This window comes from Saccopteryx bilineata, chromosome 1 (genome assembly GCF_036850765.1).
Source record: "Saccopteryx bilineata isolate mSacBil1 chromosome 1, mSacBil1_pri_phased_curated, whole genome shotgun sequence".
In the NCBI taxonomy this organism is placed as follows: domain Eukaryota; kingdom Metazoa; phylum Chordata; class Mammalia; order Chiroptera; family Emballonuridae; genus Saccopteryx; species Saccopteryx bilineata.
The window spans coordinates 296,485,543-296,511,507 of record NC_089490.1 but is presented as its reverse complement, the minus strand read 5'-3'; the positions used below and the strand labels follow the sequence as shown (position 1 = coordinate 296,511,507).

The following is a 25,965-nucleotide window of genomic DNA, read 5'->3' as shown; positions in this document are numbered from 1 at the left end:
TACACAGCTTAGTTATGCGGTATTTGGAGTATATCTGATTTTGAGGGAGATTGCCAGGGTCAGCGATGACCTAGACAAGCTTTGGTGTGCATCAGAGTCACCTGGAGAGTTAATAAAATCCTGGGCTTATGGACACGGGACAGGACCTGGGGCTCTGTAATTCACCACTGTCCTGGTCCAAACAGAGCCAGCCTTCAAAGCAGACACAAGACTGAGCTGGAATATCCCCTGAACCGCCCTGCCCTCCCCTGAGCTTATTCCACGGTTGGAGAATTAGGCTCCCAGCTGCACCCGAATAGCCCACCAGCTGAAAAATGAGGTAGAGCTTTCATCAAGGCTCTCTATTTAGAATACTTGTTATTTAAGCAGCAACTGTGGAAACCTCTGTCTCACACTCTGTATGAACTACAAATACGCGAACTGCATGCAAAGTGTAACACAATTCTCATGTGCTATAGGTTGTGACATGAATTTGCCCGTAAATGTACTGCTCACAAAAATTAGGGAACATTTCAAAATGAATATGAAGTGATAAAAAAAGAAGTGCTTGATTTTTTTTTTAAATTAAACAAGAACATCAGAAAAGCAAACAAGTCAAAGAAAGTTGTTCAATTATGCAAATGAGATGCAAAACCAACTTTTATTTCATTGGTGAAAATGTACTATACAAAAGGCTGAAAGTACTGGAGAATCTGCACAATCCCTGATCCCCTAATTTTTTGAGCAGTGTATATTTATAGAGCACTGAAGTCAGAGGCAGTTCTTCTGATTATATAAAATAGGAACAAAAGTTCTTATTTCTAAAGAGTTAAAATTACCTTGCAATTATCTTATAGGCTTATTATGAGGATTAAATAAAAATGCATGTGGGAGTACTAGGAGAGTACCTAATGTGTATCACAGGGGGATAGAGAAGGCTTAGTTACTGCCCTCCCCCGGACCCTAAAATTGCAAGCTCTCTCCTTACCAGGTCTCAAGGCCCCTCTGGAGTTGGTGACCGTATAGACTATGATTGCAACTCTAGACTGCATATACATTTCAACATTATACCTACAGAAATAACAGATTTTATTAACAGATAAAGCAAAAGAAATATGGGCCCAAAGAGTATATACCATCTTTTTGGATTGAAGATGAGAGAAAAGCTCAGTAAAATCATTGTAAACCTATCCACTAGGAAGACAGTTTTAAAGGCATGTGCCTGAACAGTTGGTTTTTAGAAATCAGGTTGGCACAGGACACCAACACAGATTTGGGAACGTTCTCTGGTCTTACAGTCAGAATAGAAGCAGTTCAGGAGAGAGAAATACTTGGTGATGTGCTCCAGGAACCGAGATATTTCCCTCAGAAGACGAGGTCTTAGATGACAGACTGGACATACAGGAAGGGGAAGGGAGGTTGTGAAGTCCAGGGTAGAATGATGTATAAGGAAAAGACAGATGTGCCTAACTAATCTAAAAGTGAGCATCAAAAAATGGGGAGACCTTGGCTATTCCTAGATTAGAGAGAGTGACAGGGACCTAAAGAAATCCAACTGAGGCCGTGGCCCAATAGTTCAGTTGGTTAGAGCATCATCCCGAAGCACAAAGATCGAGAGTTCAATCCCAGGTGAGGGCACATACAGGAACAGATTGATGTTCTTGTCTCTCTCACTCTCTCCCTTACTCTCTCTAAAATCAATAAAATAAACATTAAGAAAAGAAAGAAATCTAACTGAGGGAGAGAGACAAAACCAGAGAACAGAATGCCAGAACTGCCCTACAGGGATCCCAGAGAACAATGAGGAGTGTGATTTATGAACTGCAGATAAAGAGCCCCAGTATAGAGGATTTGGGACGGCTATACCCAGAGGGATCTGATTTAAAGGAGAAGAGTGAGGGAGGACAAGAAGAGTAAAAAAAAAAAGAGAGAAAAAAATTCCTGGGTACATTTTAAAGGCACATAGTTGTTTTTTAACCTCGGTGGAGGAGGCATGGGAAATGGGAGACAGGTGGAACAGGAACGGGCCGGAACTTGATGTTGGTCTGATGGGAGACTATTTCCTGGGTGGAGTTAGCCAAGTCGGAGGTGGTGGTGGTGAAGATACACTTGAACAATAGACACTTTAGTAAACAGAGGACTCACCGGTCCCATCTCTTTCACAACGATGGGTCTCACATGACAGACTCTAGAACAGTATTTTAGAAAAAATATCTGAGTCAGAAAGCAAAGGAACAGCGCAAGTTAAAAAGGCGCACAGACTCAGCAAGCAGGGCTAAGAAAGAAGAGAGGGGTCCCGTTAAGCAGCAGGTTGAACAGAAACTCAAGCTTTTGAGTCTTCCCTAAAAGAGACAGATATGAAACACTAGAAGCCTATCCAATTACTGCCCAAAAGTATGTTGCAGAAAGCAATGCTATTCGACCCCTGGAACATTCAAAGCCTGAGGAAGGACGACTTGCCAAGGAGCAGGTGCAGAGTTAAATGCCCTTTCTAGCTCGTTAGGGGCATATGCTTCAGAATCAGCAGCAGCAGGTCTGGTTCATGTATCTGCAGAGGGTGTTTTTCAAGCTGGATAAGTGCGGGCAGGAGATGCAACTTCCTCCAGTCTAAGCACTCCCATGTCAAAAGGCAGTGGAAACAGAACATGTGGCCCAGGAAGGAAATGCCCACTTCTGAGAATGTGGAAGCTCTGTCAGAGACACAGTCCGCATCCAACACATATGTACCCCAGGGTGCCCTATCCTCTAATCTTGGAGTGCGAAAACAAATCAAGAAGCTCTGGAATAGAAACAAAAAGTAAATTAACCTATACGTAGAACCAGGTTGATTCCCCCCACCCAGAATGGGAAGATCCCCACGCATCAAGTTTAAGTTCACAGTCACAGACTCCTAACAACTGCTATAGACCGGCTGGCATCTTCAAGAGAAGCCAAGGATACTTTCATCATCAACCCTCCTTCACTTGTTATTATTGAGTCTCTGCTATATAACCTGTTGGGAGACATTTCTCCATGGGTCCCTCTCATTTCTTGTCTTGTGAACGGAGGCACAGACTGTTTCTACTCTGGATTATCTATCCTTTCAAATGTGCTTGTAGAGTGAACAGCCTTGACAGGTAGAGACAGTGTTTCAGAAGAAAGCAGCGGATTTGTATACTGTCCAGTAGAATAAAGATAAGTCTCTCTTTCTGGAGCAAAGGGCAACTGGGTTTGCTTCCAGCCCATCATAAAAGGTTCGGGTTGTCTAACTCAGTTTCTCAGTTGTGACACAAAACCCTGTGTGTACATCTAACCAAGCCCCTCCGCACCACGCCCAAAAGGCTTGTATGGGGGGGGGGGAGAGGCAAGGGGAAATTATGCAAATAGGAAGCTCTAAACTGGACTGAATCTTAAACTGGGATTGGAGAGAGCCAAAAACTGCTGTGCCGTGAGCAACAAATCATTTGTCTCTGACCCAGGAGCCTCATGTCTTCTGCTGGCATCTATTAATCTGTAGGGCAAAATTTCAGACTTTTTACAATTCTTGAAATGGTCTTTGGCAAAATTAAATAAGGTCCTGGGAACAAAATTTTTCCTGGGACCATTGTCCAGGGACTGGGGACTCGCTCATTTTTCTAAATGTCAAGGGTGTGGGGCCAATGTTTGATACCATTTTAGGTCCCTTTATTCTTTGTTCATTTACATTTTACTAAAACTTAAAGCACACAAGAGACTTGCTGTTGAACAAATTCAACTTTCTTGGAGCTACAAGAGCCATCTTTGTTTCAGTGGAAAACAGCCCAGGCTCCAGACAGGGAAAAGCACCACCTCTCCCCCACACCCAACACCAAGAACCTCCTTGTTACCGCATTTCCCCATGTAGAAGACGCTCCCGTGTATAAGACGCACCTTAATTTGGGGGCCCGAAATTTGAAAAAAAAAAAAGTATTACGTAAAGTTACTGAACTCAAGTTTTATTCATCATAAAATTCATACAACTCCTTATCCACATGAAAAAGTGGGAAATGCAAGTAAAAAAAAAATCTACATCCACTATTTAAGACGCACCCATTTTTTAGACCCCAAATTTTTTGAAAAATAGTGTGTCTTATACATGGGGAAATATGGTAATAAGTCAGTCAGGGAAAGACTAATACCATGGGATTCCACTTATCTGTGGGATCTAAAGAACAAAACAAACAAAAATTGAAACCGACTGGCAGGTACAGAGGGAGAACTGGTGTTTGCGGGGAGAGGGCACCGAGTGAAAGCGGAGGAGGGACTAAGAAAAGCACAAGTTGATAGTTGCAGAACAGTCACAGGGAAGTGAGGAAAGCGTAGGAATATAATCGATAATATTGTGCTAACTATGTATGGTGCCAGTTGGCGTGCCGGAAATATCGAGGGAAACATTACGTAACATATATGATTGTCTAACTACTAAGCTGCACACCCGAAACCCAAGACATAATAAAATTTAAAAAAAATAAAAAGAAAAGAGAAAAAGAATCTCCTTAGTTAAAATGGAGCGAAATAAGAAATAGGAGAGATCGAAGGAGGCCATGAAGTGCTTTGGTTTTTAACTCAAAAGGTCAGGGAAATTTAAGTGTGGACGTTAATTACCTTAGATGTCAACATCTTTGGATTCTAACTTGCAAGGGGACCTGAACGGGCTGACATTTTAATTATCTGAACATCGTTATGTTGACATCTTTATATCATTGCAGAACCTCTGAAAAGCTGCACTGGACAATGTGGCTAGAAATAATTTTGGAAAAGCATAGAAATGGATTTTTAGTTTCCTGGAGGTGAGGAGCAAACATCATTATCTACTCTGAGACAGGCCCCTTTGGTCCAAGCTAGAAGCCTAGCGCTTAGAAACGCACTATAACTGCTGTCCAAAGCATTTATGAGCCCTCCGTGAGCACACTGTGACTAATATCATGTTGAAGTCCTGAGCATCATCTGTCTTTCTCAGCTAACTCGTGAAGCCTTACAAACAAACCATGCAAAGTGTGGCTTTTATCTCCGACCATTTACACTGCGCAAGCACATTCGATCCCAAGGAAAACAGCAGGGGTCTGGCTGCACCCAGTTCATGCCATAGTTTTATGGCTCCCAGCACTCGGGGGAAAAAAAAATCTGCAGATGTGACAGAAGACATCCAGGCTCCAAACCCCTGGGAGGCTGGGCTGGCTCCCCCCCCCCCCCCTCAATATCTATAGGACAGAGGAGCCTGGAGATTTCCCTTTCATGCTTCAGTCACACTGAGATGGTTTCCAGGCTGCCAAAGGAAGCTCGTTTTCCAAAACTCTGGGGCAGATGTTTGGGTGACCAGCGGAGAGGCAGAGGCCAGGGCTGGGAATGAATAACCATTCAGAACACGGGCATCCGAACAACCATAAATCAGCCCCAGAGGAGTCAGGAGCCTGCGAGCTGCAGGAATTAAAACACCGCTCTCCAGCAACAGTGGACTCATTGCTTTCCTACAAAGAGTAATTCAGGACTGAAGGGGAAAACAGTAAAGCTGGAAAGTAAAACTCGCCAAGCGCCAGCATGCTCCGGCCAGAACGTCAGCGACAGCTGGAGGAAACAGTGGCTGATGTCCGCACTGTCGCGAGGCAATTGTGGGCTGTGGCTCATCAGCCAATGAGATAGTCTTGTCGCTGTTCTCACTGAGGCCCTTTCCGGTTTCCTCCCATTTATCCTCCCCAAACAATTGCAGCCCACTTTGTGGGTGATTTCGATGATTTTTATGCATGCAAATTAAATAGCTTTCTTGGTCCCTTAGAAAGCTGAGGCCAATAAAATCACCTTTAAGGACACAGGAATGTAGTCAGTCATTGGTACATGTCTGCCCCTCCTGTGACAGACTTCTGTGTCACCTTCCCAAGAAGAAGTCAGTGTCCTCCGGTATCTCTCAGTTCCTCAATTGGAACAGGAGATGCAGATGGAAAGGGGGGGGGGGAACCTGTCCCTCCTTGGTATGGATTTCAAATGGAAGCAAATGCAGACATCCCCCACAAAGCAGGTCTCGCTCATTCTTGCCCTGTTCCCATGGCCGAGCGGGTGAGTGAGAACTCTGGGAGCCTGGGTTTCTTCTTTGGGTTTGTGGTCTGGCTACTAAAGGCAGACCCTCGGGTCACTTGTCAGTAGAAGCTGGCCGCCGCCTCTCACTGGACACATCTCCGGGGGCAGCACTAAGACATGCCTTACCCTGCATTCCGGAATGATAAAACAGGGGCTGTGTGTGTTTGTGTGTGTGGGGAACCTCAAGATACACAAATAGTTGAGGAGGAAGGGCTGTCACAAAGGCACATAAGAGAGACCAAAGGAGTCAACAGATGGGTCGGCAGGAAAAGAAAACCAGGGATGAATTGTCCACCGTGGCCTCGTACAGCAGCTAAGTCAAATCCAATTTACAGTCGTAGTCAACACATGCCAGATTCTTCCAGGGCCCTTTCTCCTATACAAATGTTTTAGAGGAAGTTTTACCAGATTACACGGCTTATTGTAACAGAAAGGGAAGGTTTGAACGGGGCACGCCCTTTTAGGCAGGCTTCAAATGAGGAGTAAAGAACTGGTCCTGTTGAAGACATTGTGGTTAAAATCTGGTCTGCTGTGATGTCCCAGGCAGCGCTCTGCCCTGAGGCCTTCTGCTGCCTTTTCCAGACCAACACAGGCTGCACGCTGTGTCCTGTATTTTTTTCCAGGCCTGGTGCTGGGTTCCTGCTGATTTGCTGATGCATATTCCTCAGGACACTGGCTTCTTGAAGACTGACAGGGAAGCTGAGCCCTGCTCTGTGGAGGTCACATGGGGAGTTGCGAGAAAAGGCTGTCCCAGGCTTGCATGTGATCATCCACAGGGGTATGGGGGGTGGGGGTGGAGTCGGAAAAGTGCTGCCTAGGGGCAAGTCTGGCTCAACACCTGTGTAAGGCCAGGGGCCACCATAGTCATGGCCATTCACATGCAGAGCAGAGGGTGGTGGGCCGTTGTTTATTGGTATCTCACCAAGACAGGCAAGCCACAAGAAAACCAACAGAAAGGCAGGTTTCTGCTTGGAGGGCGAGGGATCAGGGAGGAAAAAAGAAATCCTACTGCACCTCTCAGTGGTGGGGGCAGGATCTCCCCTCTCCTTCTGCTCTCTCCTTTCAAAACTTGCTGGCCTGAAAACCTCTCCCCCAGCAAACATTAGCAAAACAATGGCCCTTCCTAAGCAGGAAGGTAATTTGCAATTTCACAGACCACAAACACCTGGCGCTGCCCAGCCCCCATTTTGTAACAATAAAAGTGAGCAAATTCAAAAAATAACAAATTTTACAAACTCATTTGCACTGGAACCTGCTTTTGCAAAGTTTTATTAAACACAGTTATAAGGCCAACAGTCACAGCCACTCAGATGCAGGTTGAATTGTCATTAGCCATTGAATTTGGAGAGCCGGTAAAGAAACAGTGGAGCCAAAAAATGGTGGGCCATTCCTTTATTCAAGACTCACACCAAAAAAAAACCAAAAAAAAAAAAAAAGACCAAAGAGCAACACACACAAGGACTCACCAAGCCACTGACACTGTAAAGCCAGTAGCCACAGCCACCATCACAGCGACCTGGCCCATGCAGGTTCACATTGGATTCAGACAGTCGGTAATGAAACAACAGAGCCAAGAACTGGTGGGCCATTACCTTTAATCCTAGCTTGCACCCGGTGGGCAAGTAAAAACACACACTGGGCTCCAAAACCCACTAATTCAGTGCTCACAAAGCTACTGCTTATCTGAATTTCCTAGAATCAAAGGTTTCTAGCTCACCGGACTTATTCACCTCTGTTCCCCATCTCCTTCCTTCTCCCTGCACAAACTCTGCACAAACTGGCTTCTCAGTCAGCACTCCGCCATCTTGGCTGCTTCTCCTGGCCTCCTCCACATGGCCTTTCTCTGCTCTCCTCTCTAATGTTAATCTCAGGAACCAAGAGAGCAAGCTCCTGGTCTGCCCCACTTTATAGTGTAGAAATCAAAACCTTTAATCCAATATACAAAACAGGGAAGTCTCTAATACAAAGTCACTTATCTGAGGCATGATGGGATTGCACCACCCCACATCAAAAAGGGTGGGAAAGGCTTAGTCCTAAAACCAAGCCCCAGGCTACAAGGATCCTGCCTGCCCACAGCCCGCCCCCCAACACACATTAATATCACCTGGGTGATGGACTTCCATGTGGGCAGCGCCATCTATAACAAAGTGAGCATAATATATTTTATCTGTCCAACAGACACATTATCCAGTCTCAGCGGAGCTCGCAAAAGCCCCTCACCTCTGTTCCCCATCTGTACATCTTCTCCCTTCTCTCTCTGCCCGAACTCTGCAAAAACAAGGCTTCTCTCCTTCTCCTCCAGCACACATTAGTAAGACAGTGGCCCTTCCCAAACAGGAACAAACTTGCAATTTCACAGATCACATACCTGGTGCTGCCCAACGCCATCTTTTAACACTAAAAGTGAGTGTAAAGCCAGTATCCACGGCCAGGGCCACTATCACAGCCGCCCAGCCCATGCAGGTTCGCATTGGATTCAGACAGTCGGTAAAGAAACAGCGGAGCCAAAAACTGATGGGCCATAGTCTTTAATCTAGCTTGCACCCGGCGGGCAAGTAAAAACATACACACTAGGCTCCAAAACCCAGTCACATTCAGTGTTCACAAAGCTACTGACTTATCCGAGTTTCCTAGAATCAAAGGTTTCTAGCTCACCAGCCTTATTCTCCTCTGTTCCCCGTCTCCTTCCTTGTCCCAGATACAAACTCTACACAAACTGGCATCTCACTCAGCACTCCACCATCTTGGCTGCTTCTCCTGGCCTCCTCCACGTGGCCTTTCTCTGCTCTCCTCTGCTCTCTCTTCTAATGGTAATCTCAGAAACCAAGAGCGCCAGCCCTCATGTAGTCTACCCCCATTTTATATTGTAGCTTCACAACCTCTAATCCAATATACAAAATAGGGAAGTCTCTAATACAAAATCACTTCTGAGGCATGATTGGATTGTACCGCCCCGCATCAGAACGGGTGGGAAAGGCTTAATCTCAAACCAAGCCCCAGGCTACAAGGATTCTATCTGCCCACAGAGACACACATTAATATCACCTGGGCGACGGCCTCCTCGTGGGCAGCGTAATCTTTAACAAAGTGAGCATAATACATTTTATCTGCCCAACAGTGAGCAAACTCAAAAAATAAAAATTTTATAAACTGTTTGCCCAACACCTACCCAACCCTATCCAGTCATTGTGAACAAGCTTGAGAATTTCAGGAAACACAATTTAGTACATTGAAGGGAAGACTCTGACAAGTACAGACATCTTAAGGGAGCTGCTACCTTAAGGAGGAAAGGCTTAACGGTCCACCATAGTTATTTCTTCTGAAAACATCTTTGCCACCCAGGCTTTGGGAATTAACCTTTCGATTTCATTTTTAAAAGATACTGATAAGAAACTCATTTGAAAAAAAACAAGGATTCTCTTTTTAACCGGCACAGCTTTTGCTGAGTGTCACAGGATTATCCACTGCCGTTTAAACTGGTTTGATCAGATTGCTGCTGGTGCAGTGGGGGGGAGGGGAGAAAATGACTTGGAAAAGGAGAAGAGGCTTCTTGGCAGCTGGGACCCTCTCAGGAGATGGAGACACTGTGGTTACAGCAGCGGGGAGGGTGGGGGGGTATGTTAGGGGAGTATGAGGGCACTAGGGTCCACAGAACCTGAGACGAGAGGGACCAGCAACCGAGGGGGGTGGATAACAGGAGGCTGGAGGGTTCAATGGTAAGCGATCTCATTCAAAGCATTGCTTAGGATCAGCCCCGCCTTCAACAAACAAATTAAACAAGGTGGGGAGGAAAGCCTTTTCCTCTTTCTCTCCTCCCCAGCTGCAAGCCCCAGAGCCTAGCACTCCAACTGGCAGCTTGCCCTCGCCCTACCTCCACCGACCAATCAGCAAGGCTGCTCCCCACCTCTGAGTCTCCACACCCCTCGCCCTCTGGCCACTTGCCTCCAGGCCAGCCCCTCCTCTGGCTCGTCACTTCAGTGACCTCTGCCACTCCCTGTAAAAACCATCCATGAATCACAGTACTCAAAAAAAAAAAAAAAAAAGTCATAATTCCTTAGTCTGGAACTAAAAGCATGGCTGAACATTTCATTTAATAGACTATTTGTTGTTCCTTGAACAGGCTTTCCAATTTTCTATTGGTGGACCATAGTACATGTTGTTTTTCTGCCCTGAAATGTCACCCATTTTTTGGTGTTCCTATGGAAATCCTATGTAATAGTGAAACACCACCCCATCTATCGAACCCTCCCTGACCCCTGGAAGGAATCAGATGTCCATCTTTTAGGTCAGATACAGCCTATGGCTCTAAAGGATTTATTATTCAGAAGAGGGGGAATATGAAAAGTACAGAAAAGAACTATAACTCATTACGGAATATAATAAATACTGTAGGAGAGGAAGGCTGTGTGTTATTTCTTTGTATCCCCCAAACGCCGAGTCGGTACGGATGGGAAAGTCAAGCTGGCTGAATCCAGTGTTGATTCATACTATGTTTTGGATTGGGCACCCGAATGCCATGTTACTAACTTCTGCAGCTGTATCTGGTATCAGTGGGAAGAACGTTATGAAGAATTAGAAACATTTGCCCTGGGAGCTGAAGAGGGCAGTGGTGGTGTTGGTGGCGGTGGCGGCGGTGTGTGTGTGTGAGACGTGCAGGCCACCTATTTGTCACCACTAGCTTACAAGATAAACCCACATATATTTATTAACATATTTGTTTCTGGGGGAAATAAATTGGGAACAACAGCTTTACCGGCACAGTTTGAAAGCATCGATCTTACCCATTTATACACATCAAGAGGTGTCTTTCTGATATTTAAGTGCTCAGATGTGACAAACAGACAAATGAGACTTGGCAGGCAGAGGTGACAGAGGGCTGGAGTAATTAGGAAGGTCTCTTTGAAGAACGAGGGGCTTCAGAATCTTGATAGGAGCAGAGGAAGGTTATTTCAAGTGAAGAAACCCCAGCAAGATCCAGAGGGGAGAGGCATGGGTTAGCTTTCCTGCGAATGTCACTTACTGCGTCAAGGAAGAAACGTAAGTAAACCGCTGAGCTAGCAAAACCCAGCAAACAAAAACACAGGCAAACAGGCACTTGGCTGGGGAGAATTCTATTCACTCTCAACAGCTCTATTTCTCTGAGAAACGTCTGCCCTAGATTCCACAGGGCCACTGCCGCTCTCTTACATTTTGCCGTTTTCACTTCTCAGCTGTGTACTACCTTGTTTAAGGTGTGGAGAAAGAGAGAAAGATACGCCCCAAACTCCCAATCTCCCACTAGTCTCCCAATGAGGTGTTTTTAAATTTCGTTGTTTAGAGCACACAGTGCCTATTTAGCTAACTGACCCACATACCGTCAAAGGTGACTTCATCATTTGCCTTAAAAACAAAAAACCAGCATAAAAAAGAAAAAAAAAACCCCAACCCAGCACAATAACTGGAATTGAAACTAAGTGGGGATATCCTGTTCCTCTTAGAGTAAGAATCACCGTGTGTATCATTTCTATTTTAAGTCTCAGGAGACACATATATCCCAGGGACTCCTGTTACCTTAAAGACCGAGTCAGGCTCGTGAACAAGCGAGACAGGTGACCTCAGACACACGGTGCACAAATAAGTCCCATTATCAGGTTTTCCCCTGTGTAACTGGCATCATCTTGTCTGCGGCAGAAGACATTTGTATTTCGGTTTCATTTCTGAGCTGCCCCTTTCCTTTAAGTCCCTATACTCTACTTTACATTTCATTGAGCAAACTAGAGATTTGAACTCCCCCAAACCATATAAAACTAAACTCACAGGGGTGAGATTTGTAAGAGGAACATTTGTAATAGGGGGCGGTGCTGAAAGGCATCAGGGCATACTGTAACGCACAGGAAATGACTTACCTGAAGGGAGAAGGCCCCTCCATGCCTTCTATGGTATTATTTTCAGAAAAGAAATGAATTTGAGGGCAAAGAAACTTCATTACATGCTCTAGTAGCCCATATTTCATTTTCACTGAAGTTTGAAGGAATTTTTCAAATCCAAACGACGGGAATAGAGTTGACTGCACACTGAGGGGGGTTTAACTGCATTTCAGAACGCCCCCTGCTGTGATGTCAGCCTTTGTAGCCTGTGGAGCCAGCAGGCGCTCCCAACATGCTCATAAATTATAACCCAATATCACTGTACTAACGTATACATGCACTGTATATAGCCCCAAACCATCTAAAATGAGATAAAGATCTACGTAAGTGCTAATACTTTCCTCCCACAGTCCGAGGGACCATCTGGCCCCCCTCCCAGGGTGCTCACCCCACTTTAGAGACCCCTGCGGTATGAGGCTGGAGAACACCGTGTTTGCTCTGCTACGCAGACCACACGAGCTGTTTACTTCCTTGAGAACTGCAAGCTCTGCTTGGATGACAACGCAGCACAGAGCCAGGTAGCGAGTTGGAACAGGCCCCGGAAACTGTGCCACGGGAATAAGCCTAATTCAAACTTCAGCAGTTTTCTGGGCAATTCATCCAGGCCAAATAATTATTCTTATCTTACATCCCCCCCCCCCAACCCACTCAAATAATCACTTCATCTCCTTAAGTATGAAACCAAACCAAACAAACCAAACAAAAACCACCCCCACACGTATACCTCATTTTCTCAGGCCAGCAGTAATTGCAGCCTGGTCCTTCTTCCCTAACTCGGGCAATTCTACGCACTGCACTGAGTTCTGAGCAGCGTCCTGTTTATGGCCGTGCCCATGGATGTGTGGCTTTAAGGAACGTGTTAGTGAACTGCGGCCACTTGGGGAAGTCTAGGACTCTGAGGGGAGGGAGAGGGTAGTTCACAGTTTGGGGAGGTGGGGAGGAAAAGGTACAAGCTGGGGACCTGGGGGGTCAGTATGTGCTGCTCCCTGCTTCGGGCTGGTGCTGGGAATAACACAGCTTCTGCCTGAACAGCACCAGTGTGGATGGCACCGGGATGTCTGCCCAGGTGCTAGGGACCAGGATATGCAAACAAGCCTGTGCTCAGAAGACCCCGTGCAGGCTGGGGGACCTGTGCTTCCAAGGCTCCCACGATCAACCCCCTATCCTGAGTTATAGAAAGGGGGAGGCAGCTGGGGCCCCAAACCTCCCCTTATCTCAGGCCACGCACACAAGTCCCTGTGGTTCATCCGGTTCTCAGCCAAAGGACTCTCAGGAGCCCTGCCATGTTGCAGCACGTCATGGAAATTGCCATTTGGCCAACAGAGGGGTTTGTTCAAACCTGCTGCTTCCTTCAACTGCTACCAGCTCCCGAAGGTTTGCTTTTCAAAATGTTGGGGAGCACCAGGGTCACCTGGGATGTACTCAGGATGAAAATACAGGATGTATTGCATGCTGGGACTCAGGCATGAAGGATGTGTGTATCTGGGAAGGCTTCCTGGAAGAGGTAAATCCTAAAGTTAAATAAGTAGGAAGTGTAAGCCTAAGGAGAAGGGAAGACCTGTCCTGACCCAGGAGAAGGAGGACATTTGAAGCAGTGGCTGCCACTGCCCTGTGCTCAAGGGGATGCTCAGAGCCCACTGCTGCCCACTGTCTTAACACCCTCCCTCCTCAAGGCTAGTAGGAAAGAACATTTATTCCCTTTACAAAAGGCGTGGGGAGCCCAGTGCCAGTATCTTTGCATTAATATGATAGCTTCAGTCCGTGAGGATGTGATGGTTGGTCAGACACTGGACTCTTCCTGTTTTAATACTAATCACAAGCTTACACACTCACTCAGTGCTTACTGTTCTCTGCATTAGGCTCTAAGTTCAGTTCACCAGAAAAACCTAGCTCAGGCCCCCACTTCCCATCCACGGCAGCTTGCATCAACCAGAAATGGTACTTGCAGATGCTGCAACACAAGGCTCAATACCCAGACACTTTGGGAAACATCTAGAGGGAACACTTTACTAATTATTCAATCCCAATAAAACACCTCTCCTTTCATTTTGTGTCTGGATAGATATCTACCCCGGAGGACACCTCCTGACTATTCCCCCAGCAAACAAAGCATCAAACACTGATATCACACTTACAGAATTACAAGCTCCAGCTTGGCTCTTCTTTCCTTTTGAGAAATGAGGTTCTTTCAACCTGTTTAAGAGGCCCAATCCCCCAAAGTTCTCCAAGACTTTCCCAAACTAGTGATTCCAAAAATGTTGGAACTGCTTCCCTGGTGTCAAAGGAAGCCGGAGACAAGCCTGCTGATGGATGTGCTAAGCAGACTCTCCCAGCTGAGCTTCGACAACTGCAAATTTGGCAAAGGCAATCAGCACTTTCATTTTTTTGCTTTTTCTTTTTTTGTTAAAAACTATAAAAAGAGCGGCTCCTAATCACTTAAGACATAACACCCATTTCACACCCTGTTATAGCAAAAGTCTTCTTCCTCTCTTCATTTAAAAGAGAGCCACTCTCTCAGAAGGGCAGAGCGTGGATCTCCCTCCGCCCCGAAATATCTTATTAAAAAAACATGAATGGTAAGTATTTACGCTTAAGAAAAGATATACATGTTTTTGAGTAGCCAATGAGAACACATGTGCCACTCAATATATTGGAGAGCTCTAGAACTTTCAAACATTAGCCTGAGTCCAAACCACCTGGAAGGCTTATAGGAAAACAGATCGTTGGACACTACCCTCAGGGTTTCTGATTCAGAGGATTTATTGTTGTTGTTTTTTGACATACCTTTTTTAATTCAAATACCACTCTGATCACTCATGATCCAAGAACATTCAAATAAGAAACCAAAAAGAAACAGATGTTAAAGATTGGTTTTCAAACGTTATAGCCAACGATGCCATGCTTGCCTATGGTCTTGCCGACATAAAACCACATCTATACCTCAGTGGCCACCAAACCATTCAGCAGCGCTTCCTCCACTGGGGGCTGTTGGACATGACCAGTTTGAGCACTACTGACTATGAGGATCTCGGCAGGGTTTGGGGGAATTGGCTCAACCTTGGCTTAGTGCCGGAATGTACCCAGTCCAGCTGAATGCCACCCTCCTGTAAGGCAAGGATTTGTATTTTTAACAAGTTTCTAGGTGACACTGATGCTGAAGGTCTGGGGACCCACTTTGGGAACCTCTGCTCTATGCTGAACATAAAGGTAGCTTTATGTTCAAGACACAGGTACTGAGTTATGCACTGAATACAAGGTACTTCATCGAATCCTGGGGGCCCAAAGAGGCACACCTGACTTCAGAAGCTTGCGAACCTGGCCCGGGCGGGGTAGCTCAGCTGGTTAGAGCATCGTCCCGATATGTCAGTTTCGGGTAAAATCCCTGGCGAGGGTTCATACAGGAATCAAACAATGAATGCAGAAATAAAGTGGAACAACAAATTGATGTCTCTCTCTCCTATTTCTTTTTTCCTTCCTATCTCTCTCTAAAATCAATAATAAAAAAAAAAGTTTGCAAACCTTAAATATTTTCCTCCTTTCCCCAAAGAGACAAACGGCAACAAATAAATAGAAAATGGCAGATGCTAAATGCCAGGGAGCAGTGATGAGCAGATTTGGGAGAGAGATGACTGCAGCGTGGGGGCATCACAGGTAACTTCCAGCTCCAGCTGGTCTTTGAGAGGAAAGGTGGCGCTCAGATCACCAGGGAGGAGGGCGTGTGTGCATCACCTCGAAGCGGAACCACCTCCATTCCTTTTCGCCTCGGCTCCCCTTTCCTCGGGGATCCTGGCACCCAGCACCAGAGTGACAGCTCACATCCTCCGCAAGCTTACGTGCTCAGCTACAGCACTCCAGCGGGGACCCAAGGGCACACAACCTGCCACCGAGTCGGGCACCTCCTCAGGCCAGACCTGGAAGTGCTGCCATGCCCCACAAGCTGACACCGTAGCTGACGGAAGAGGTAGGGGAAGATGAAGGGGGCCCAGGCAGGGCTAGTGTTGGGGGGCAAGAGGAGGGAAGCAGCTGAATCAGAGGCTGGGGACGCGGGCTTATACCTGAAGTACATATGGACCAGGCGAGCATCTGGTCCTCCAGGGGCGGAGCAGAAGTGGTCAAGGAACGACTGGCGAACATAGGAGGATCCCTCCCCACCACCCCCTATTATTTCCAGGCATTGTACTGCCCTAGGGATAGAGAGGTGCTCAGGCATCATAGCCTTGCCCTGGAAATGTTTCTATCTAGTGAGGAAGATGGAACAGTCAAAAGGTAATTTGTGGAAAGAAGATGGTAAGTGCTTAGATAGAAGCCAGCACAGGCATAGACCAAGGACCCTCGGGGGCTGGGGGAGGTGCCCTGATGGGGAGGAGGGACAGTGGGCTGGGCTTACAATGATTCTGCTGGGCAGAGGAGGTCTTCCAGTAGAAAGAAGAGCAGGTGCAAAGGCACAAAGTAGTAGCCTGGGGAATGTGGAGCTCACAGCGCCAGGAGGGGGTTGTGTGTGCGTGTGCATGCGTGTGCATGTGGCTACTGCAGACATGTACAGGAGAAGGCAGCACAGGCAGGCTGGAACTGATGGCTGTCCACATTAGGGAGCTGGGATTTTAACCTCAGTGTCACTGAGAGCTGCTGGATGATTTTAGACCGTTAATGACATAGCCAGCTTCTCACTGAAAAATTGTGTTTTCAGAGCAGATGACAAAGAGCACACAGACTTGAGGAAGAGTGGCCAGCCGGGAGGCCCAGGGCCACAGCTGGTATGGGCACAGGGCTAGATGTAAGATATTGCTGATGCCGAACGGGCAGTCTTCAATATTGGGCATGATGGCGGGCGGAGGGGAGAGACCCCGTCACTAAAGCCCGGCCCCAGTGAGATGGATGACAACCAGGCAGATGATTGGAATGTCACCGTCCCAGTCTCGTTTTCATTTTTCCTGCCTCTATTCCTCAAACTTGATATTCACCATATGGTTTGATCCTGAGCAAGGCTGGAGCTTTCTGAAAGGAAAATCTCATTGCTGTTTATTGCAGCCATGAAAAATAAATCATGAGGACGCTCCTGGCAGGTCCTCAGTGTGTGTATTACATTTGCTCAGCCTAAGTGCTTGGAGCACGCCACCGCTTACAGGTGCAAAACCAGTCAATGTCTGAGTGGAATTTGGCAGCAGGTTTAATCATTCTCATCTGTGAAATGAAAAGGCTTGGTTACCTAAACAGGAGCAGGCTGCTTTCATTTATGGTGGTTCATTAGTGTTTAAAAAGTACAAATAAAGAGTCTTGGATTATAAACATAGAGCTAATATATATATATATTATATACTGATATATATATATATTTTCCCCCCCCTGTAATTCAGCACTTTTTCCCCCCCCCAAAGTTAGAAGCAGGGAAGCAGTCAGAAAAACTCCTGCATGTGCCGACAGGGATCCACCCAGCATGCCCACCAGGGGGCAATGCTCTGACCATTTGGGGCGTTGCTCCTTTGTGGCCGGAGTCATTCTAGCGCCTGAGGCGGAGGTCATGAAGCCGTCCTCAATGCCCAGGCCAAATTTGTCCAATGGAGCCTTGGCTGCGGGAGGGGAAGAGAGAAAGAGAGAGAGGAAGGAGGGGGAGAAGGATGGAGAAGCAGATGGGCGCCTCTCCTATGTGCCCTGGCCGGGAATTGAACCTGGGACTTCCACATGCTGGGCCGATGCTCTACTGCTGAGCCAACCAGCCAAGGCCTAATTCAGCACCTTTACAAGGCATAAAGGGCAGACTGTGAAGTCCAGAAGATATCTTTTGCCAGCTGTCCAACTCCTGGTCCTATAGGGCTATATCTCAGGCCTGGCTCTCCTGGTTAAAACTAGACCTTAAGAGAATGGCCAACAAAGGCTGGATGTTCAGGCTAGGCTGGTGAGCCAGGGTAGAAGCCCGGGTGTCCCTTCCGCTGTGAGCGCTCTGTGACGGGGACGGAGCAGAAGGAGAAGTGTGGGGGGGTGGTCTCCAAGGCACGGGGTGGAGGGGCTGTCAATGCAGGATCAGTCCTGGTTTCCCCATCTGCGAGAACAGGTTTGAGATCTGTGGATGACGGCCTGGGGTGACAAGGCAGAGGACCCAGAGGCACAGCGCAGGACCCCGAGAACTTGGGTAGAATCAGTGCAGAGAGTCACCGATTCCTTTAAAGGCCACTTACAGTTCCCCAAATAAAGAGTGGTGACCGAGTGCATCAAAATTTCTTTGGAAAAACTACAATACTAAGCATATAAAACAGTCCTTGATTAAGTGGTACTTTTTTATTTTTTAAATATAATGTCCTTGGTGATGATGGAGAGTGGGCCCTGATGGAGGTTTAAACTGGTATAACCTCTGTGGAGACCACCTTTCACCAAGAAATTCTAAGGGGCTCCAAGTGGCAGGAAGGGAGCCCCCTTGCCATGCGGGTGGGATGGGGAATAGGGCTAACACGACATTGCACTAAAAAATGACACATCTCTCAAATATGGGGTACAAAGCGGAGACCACACTGTGACCACAGTTAACCAGAGGCCCTCCCAGCAGGGCCAGGCAGCGTGTGAGGGCAGACCATGAGGGCATGAAGCATCATGGGGTACGGGAGAGCAGCGAGCCATGGAGAGTCCTGGTTTGGTTAAAAATTTAAGACCTATCCATACAACTTCGCATGGAGAGAGTTCTGTGTTACTTTAACATCCCACTTCCAACCAGAAATCTCTCAGTCTAAGTTTAAATGTACAAAAATAGTTTTCAAACACTCTATCCAGAGTAGCAATAAAATCCTTGCATAGATTATCAGGCATCCTAGAAAGTGATATACTACTCACTGAACTTAACACTCAGTTGCTTTCTTATCCTGCTTCCAGTTTCAACATTTTTTTTCTTAAATGAAAAGCATTACTCTCATAGATCTTTCTGGAAGATTCTGACAAGAAAGAAAGAAAGAAATAGAAAGGCGGCACTGTGGTGCTTTCCCATTCTGGTCTCTATCACGCTATCCCGAGCTTTGACCCCTGACCCTAGCACCCAGTCTTCAGGATGACCCCGTTCCAGCAGAACAGCCGGAACACAGGCACACTCACCGCTCCCCGGAGGGAGGACGAGCCCGTGCCCTCGTCCTCTTCCCCGTCTGGCTCCTGGTCTTCGTTGTCAGTCCAAGAGGACACGTCCTCTACTGAGCTGGTCAGATCGGGCAAGCTCTTAGACGTTAACCTCAAGAGGTCCTCTGCCGAGGTTTCCTACGGGAACAAAAAGACCCCCAAGTTACCCCACGGCACCCGCAGTGTTGGGTCAAGGCCAGAGAAAACCTGGCAGAGTCAGCTGTGGGTGGTCACGTGCTCCCAACCCAAAGACGACATGAGATGCGTGCTCTGCATTTCCTGGTGTGCAGGGTTACCTCAAATGCCAGGGGTGTGGACCCAGTTTAAACCAAAGCCAATGTTTTCCCCCTGAAGAATCTGTGTTTCTTAGATGAACATTCTGTGGGCATTCCAAGCTCCCTGAACTTAGGATCCTTGATGCCCTCCCCATCTTGCTTTAAGGTACAGTTTAAACCCCCTCCCTGAGAGGCCAACATCTCAGAGATCTGGCCTCTGCCCAGCTCTCCAAACTCACCTCCCCCCATTCTCTCCTCCAACCCACACCTTCCATTCCAGCCACACTGACTTCCAAACGCCCTAGGCTGCCCCTTGCCTTGTGACCACCTTTTCCACCAGCAGCCCCCTCTGCCTGGACCCACCACCCCTCCTCTCATGACTGAGGCCTATTTGGGCGAAGTGTAAACACGTCTCCCACCGGCCTTCCTGGGTCACATCGGGAGGCATTCCATTCGCCCTCCTGTCCTCTCTAACGTCCATCACTGCTACTGCGACCGCCTTGCAGTGCGTGTCTAACTAGACTTGTCTGTCTCCCTCGCTTGTCTGAACACCACTTCTCCCGCCGCTGAGTCCCCAGGCCTAGCGCAGAGCCCCAACATCCACCATGTCCTCCTCTTCCCCGCTGCTCAAATCACAGGCATTTGTTCACGAGAAAGAGATTAGATTGCTTATTGAATCACAACAGCAAAGTGGAGGGAGATGGGGGATGTGTTTTCAATAAAAGAACAACTTTTCAAGGTCAACAGAAATACAAGAAACCAGAAACCACCAAGATTAGACTCTCACGGGGACTTCCTCTCCCACTGCTACCTTAATTCTGCATTCTCAGGTCTATACACCCTGTAAGCAAACAATAAATATATCTGTGTAGACACATGAGACACCCCCCTCCAGATGAAAGTGATGTTTTGTGACAAGGTGACTATTATTTATAATAATAATTTACATTTTTATTGTTCCTTGTATTCAGCAAGTCAAAGCTCTTTTCCCTCTGCCTGTGGATGACTTGCTCCTGGTGGATGAAGGAGAGGAACAGATGCCATGAGATGCCTAAAGATGGACTTCTGTTTCTCCTACATGGATGACCACCTCGGACGGTACAGGGTGGGTTTAGGCAGCAGTGGCAGCAACGTGTTGCTTCATTGTAAACACAGCACATGGAAGTGAAAGGTGTCACTCCCCTGGGGCAGCTTCAGGGCCAGAGCTCAGTACTAAAGACCAAGAGCCCATGGACCGAGCGTCCAAGTGGACACCTATTCCTTGGCTCCAGACTGTGGCTCAGCCCTCCAAAGACCCCAGCAAGCAGCCCTAAAAGCCAAAGCAGGATCGTGCCAGGAACATGTGACCTTTTCTAATACCATTAGCTCCAGCGTCCTTTGTTTTGTATTTGGCTGAGGGGCAGCCTGGTTTAGGGCATGAACTTCCAAGTCTGAGGGACCCAGAATGAAACCTGCTTCTGCCAACCACTACTTGTATGACTTCTGAGGAGATTAATTCATCACTTAGGTTTCAATTTCATCCTCTGAATAAAAAGAACTAACACCTGTCTTATGGGAACTATTTTAAGAATTAAATGAGATCATAGGTATGAAGCACTTGGCACCCAGTGGGTACCTGATTATCTATTAGTGCCCTTTCTTCCTTTAAGTTAGTGAGTAAAATCATAGGTCAGGCAGCAACACCTGTTTTCAAAATCCCATGCACGCTCCTTAATGATTAGTTTTACCCATGAGTGGCTTGTTATTTTTTTACTTTATGTTTTCTGTGTGTCCACGTGTTTGTGGATACTGGTATGACATAGATTTCCTCTTTCCCATTTTCTAAACTAGCAGGAGAAAGAGGTCGTCATGAAACTAAATGTCTGGTGGTCTGGGTACAATGCCTGTGTGGAAGAGTCTGTGTTCTGAAGCCACAGACTGGGGAGACGTGGGCTGTGCACACGTATGACTGGTGTGTAAGATCCAATGATGCTTTTCAAACTCCCAGCCCATCTGCTCAAATAAGAAATTTTGTTTCCCTCTTTGTAGAATTCACCAGGCTGATAAGAACATTCCATGACTTCCCTTCCCCATGCCTCGTGAGGAGATGCCAGGGTGCCTCATAGTATCTCTGCCAGAGGAGGAGGGGGCCTGTCAATGGACAATGTCTCAACTTCTGCCTCTAGGGCCTCAATGCTAACTCTTCCCACCAAGTCTTTCCTGAGGCCCCACATTCTTGTTGGAAGTGTGAAAGTCTGGGTCAAAGGTCTGGGGCAAACAGTGTGTGAATGGAAGAAAGAAGACTTTTCAGGTAGCCCAAAATATTAAAGTATTCCCCTAGTCTACGTATTAAATACTCCAAGCACGGGCGATAGACCTTGGAACCTAAGAGGTAGATATAGGGAGGGGCAAAAGTAGATTTACAGTTGTGAGTATGTGCAACACAGTTTATTCTTGTTTCATTCATTCATTCATTCATTCATTCATTCATTCATTCATTCATTTTGGAGGGAGGCAGACAGGGACAGGCAAGGAAGGGAGAGATATAAGAAGCATCAACTCCTAGTTGCGGCACCTTAATTGTCCATTGATTGCTTTTTCATATGTGCCTGGACCAGGGGTTCCAGCCAAGCCAGGGACTTCTTGCTCAAGCCAGTGATCTTTGGCCGCAAGCCGGTGACCTTGCACTCAAGCTAGTAAACCTGTGCTCTAGCTAGATGAGCTCGCGCTCTAGCGGCAACATTGGGGTTTTGAACTTGGGTCCTCAGCATCCTAGGCCGATGCTCTATCCATTGCACCATGGCCTGGTCAGGCTGCATTATTATTTATTAATTATCATATTATTTTCCATACGAACAACTGTAAACCAACTTTTGCCCCACCCTGTACATAAAAACCTGCAGATACTAGGTTCCAAAATAATAACAGGGATATTGGGGGAGGGGGAAGTAGCCATACTGGCAAGAGCATAGTGCTCACACCAATCCTTCCTGCAACAGGGACCAACGGGGAGCAGCTGGCACGAAGTCTTGTGGCAACAGCTGACGAGCTCCTCAGTCACGTGGGCTCTTTCCCAGTCTCACCCACAGCACGCCGAGACACTGGGGCAGAAGCCGGAGAGCCCAGTGCCCCACCCACACACCGCCGTGGGTCCTGCAGGCTTTTTACTCCAGAGCGCTTAGGCTGCTGAGACCCAGGGAGGAAGCACTACCTTCACACACTCAGGGGACCCCAGCCCGAAGCCTCATGCAGGAGAAGCGGCCACAGATGGAGGAACAGACAGTGGCTGTGCATCGAGGCCACCACAGAGGGGCACCACCCTGCCTCACTGTCCTGTGTGTAAAACTGGGGAGGGAGACGGGAGGGGAGGCTGCGAGCAGGACTCACAGCTCTCTCCTAGCACCAACGCCCCGTGAGGCCACGAGTCAGAGCCCCCTGTCCCCCGGTCCTGGATGACGCACGTCTCCACGCCTCGCCTGTCCCGCCACCCAGTGGACCTCCCCGTGTCCTCCTTGGTGTCTCCCCAGGCGAGCTGCTGGCTCTCTGCTTTGTTCTTCCTCCCACCCCGCCGTTTTTACCTCTTCCTTTGTCTTGTTGTTTTCCCATCTCCCAAATATACCTTATAGATACTTTGAAAAGAAAGCAGAATAACTAACTGCACTTCAGCTAAGGGCCCCCTGTGGGCTGGCACTACAGAACCACAGCTGTTTAAATGGCCCAATGTAACGATGCACAGGAAAGCTCTGAGTTCACCACCACCACATTAAACAACAACAAACTACTACCTACCTTGCTGGCCACGACCAGCTGAACCATTCCAGTGGCTGAGCGAAGAATGGCCACGGCTTCCTCGTGGGACAGCCCGACCAGTAAGTGACCATTGATTACCAGCAGCTCATCTCCTAAGGACAGTCTGCCATCCCTGAGGAAACGGAGACGGGAAAAAAATTCCCTTGTCAAGACAGTCTAGGCTTGAGAAGGGACTTGTTACTGGAAGTTGGGAGGGTGGTGACAGGGAACAGTTAAAACCAGGCTAAAGAGGAAGTCGGTGTGGCCAGAACTAGCAGGGGTGGGAGCGCTGTCCTCCCTGGACTGGCTCAGTCCAGGTTCCCACCCAGAGGAATGACGTGCTCCATCGTGTCAGGGGGTCACCTCACAATAAGCGCGTTCATGAACTAGCACCACGCTCCCTGGCATTGATGTTAATGAAATGTCCCATCCAGGCGAAACAATGATGGAGGAAACAGGGCTCCGGGTTTTAGGACGGTCAAGGCATTCTTTCCTCAGTCCTACCTGCTGTCCCTCCTTCATGACTCAGTCACCAGCTGATTCACTGAGCTGAGCCCCAAATAGGCATCCTAAGCTCTCCAGCCCGTGCCCTCTTTCCTCCAGGTGACAAACCCCTGGCCAGGTGCCCCTGTGGCACCAGTGACAGCACACTGCATGTGTCTGTCCATCTCCACCCCGCCACACCCCACACAGAGTTATGGGACCTTGGGGATCAAGTCTCGCAGCTCCTTTCCATCCTTGCGCCCCTACAGCCAAGCTGGAGCAGAAGGATGAACTCAGAAACGAGCAGGGAAGCTGTCTAATTGATTGCTGTTGCAGGTATCAGACCTGGTCTACAAACACAGGCAGACAAACACTTTCTGTTTCTTTATTTCCTTTCAGTTAAGTTACAGCTGACTCGGAGCTTCCTTCCCTGGGCTGGCAGGAGACCCAGTCTGCGTGGGATCTGGCTCCCCAGGGTGGGTCGAGTCTAGGGAGGCACACTTTTCCAGAAGGGAGGGCCCCTTCACTCATAGTGCATCAACCCTCTGTGGGTTCAAAATGAGCCCCCGTCTGGTCTCCCACGGTCCCAAAGGAGGCTTTTCATCTCCACTGCTAAATAAGGGATAGGAAATCTCTGAGGCTGAGAAACCCTAAGTCTAGGGTTCCAGCATCTGCCCTGTAGGCTTCGCATTAGCACCCAGGGTGCGGCCCCAGGACGCGTGCTTGTCTCCAATAGTCCCAGACCTACGCCACTCTGCTTCTCTTCGATTTACAGACCTTTCCCCCTTGTTTCCTTTCAGCAGATCGACCAACTTCTCTCCACTTTTCTCTGCCAGTTTTCTCTCCCTCTCTCCCCCTCTAGGGCAGGCATCATACTCTTATTCTATGAATTCAGGCTTTGGCAGAAGAGAAGGGGTCCCAGAGACTTCTGACTGCCTGTTTCTGTCCTTCAAAACCCCCTAAGGTAGAGAAACGCTAAGGATCCCACTAGTTGCTTGGAATGGCAAGAAAGGGGGAACAGAAAACGTACCACACAAACCCCAGAGGACAAACACCTGGAACCTCAAGGAGGAGTGTGGCGGGCCACTCTGGAGGGTAGGGATTCAGGATAAACCAGAATGCTGCGGTTCTGGCCAGTGCCCCGGTTTACTTATCCACAGCACCGCTGAGATCAACCCTGTCCTCACCCTGCTGTTGCCCTCTTTAACTCCATCTTGCTCTATTCCTGTTCTTGACTAGAATACCCCACACGTGAACTATACACCCCAGAAGCAGACAGAGACATACCAACAACTAAGGGAGGAAAGAAATGTGAGACCCATTATAAACAGATCACAGAGAAAACAGACAAGAGCAGCTCTATATAAGCTTATCTTTGGGCACAGGAATTTCCTAATTGCCAACCTTCCACAGACAGACTAGAACAGGAGTCGGGAACCTTTTTGGCTGAGAGAGCCATGAACGCCTGTGTACCAATACGCATTATCCTTACGGAATTAAAATGTAATTCCGTGAGAGCCATACAACGACCTGTGTACCTTACGCATTATCCAATAAAAATTTGGTGTTGTCCCGGAGGACAGCTGTGACTGCCTCCAGGCATCCGCAACCATGAACATGAGCGGTAGGAAATGAACAGATTGTAATACATGAGAATGTTTTATATTTTTAATGTTATTATTATTTTTTATTAAAGATTTGTCTGCGAGCCAGATGCAGCCATCAAAAGAGCACGACCCCTGGACTAGAACCTAAGGCTTAGAATTAGTGGGAAGACAGCTATGTGAGGGGAGTTCCTTAGAGCATACATCGTCCGGGAAGTTTAATGATGCTCCTTGGGATAAAACTATCTAAGGTCTTCATTCTTCAATAATTACTACCACCAGATAACTGACAAGTATAGTGAATCTTGCCTCTACTTATCAGCATCCTACTTTCTAATTAGAGGACTGATGAGCATGATTCTGTGTGTCCTGGTTCTCTCTCCTTGCTTTCCATTCTTCAGACTGAATGACCTTGGCTCCTCCCCTCGAGGCACACCTTTGAGTGCCCTCTTGATCTTGGGCCGACCCATCCGTACTGCTCTGGTTTGCCATGCCTCCCTCAGCAGCAGGGTACCTGGCTTGAGCACTATAACTTCCAGATTACACTCCCCAGTGAAACCCTACCTTTATATGCCTCTTGTAAACATGTGGGCATGCGACATGTGTACACACCTCACTGCGCCTTGCAAATAGAGACACCCCACATACAGCAGGTCCTCGAATAACATTTTTTTCAGTATTATAATGTTTATGAGATGCTGTAGAAACTTAACTAGTTTATATCAATTAGCCTATGGTAAGGATGGTTTCGTTATATGATGTTTTGCCTGAAGTCGCAGCACCTATCAA

The 25,965-nt window shown here is 47.5% G+C and overlaps 1 protein-coding gene across 8 annotated transcripts in view; it reads right to left on the bottom strand.

Annotated features, from left to right (window-relative positions):
- PDZD2 (PDZ domain containing 2) overlaps window positions 1-25,965 on the bottom strand; it is a 340,539-nt gene that overhangs the window by 49,011 nt on the left and 265,563 nt on the right. For 6 of the 8 annotated variants that reach the window (XM_066244174.1, XM_066244185.1, XM_066244229.1 and 3 more), the window contains 2 exons: window positions 23,090-23,222; window positions 19,029-19,184 (listed from right to left, as the gene is read on the bottom strand). In XM_066244174.1, the coding sequence (XP_066100271.1) occupies window positions 19,029-19,184; window positions 23,090-23,222 (289 nt within the window). The remainder of the gene's footprint in view (window positions 1-19,028; window positions 19,185-23,089; window positions 23,223-25,965) is intronic. The other 2 variants (XM_066244194.1, XM_066244204.1) reach the window with 1 other exon arrangement.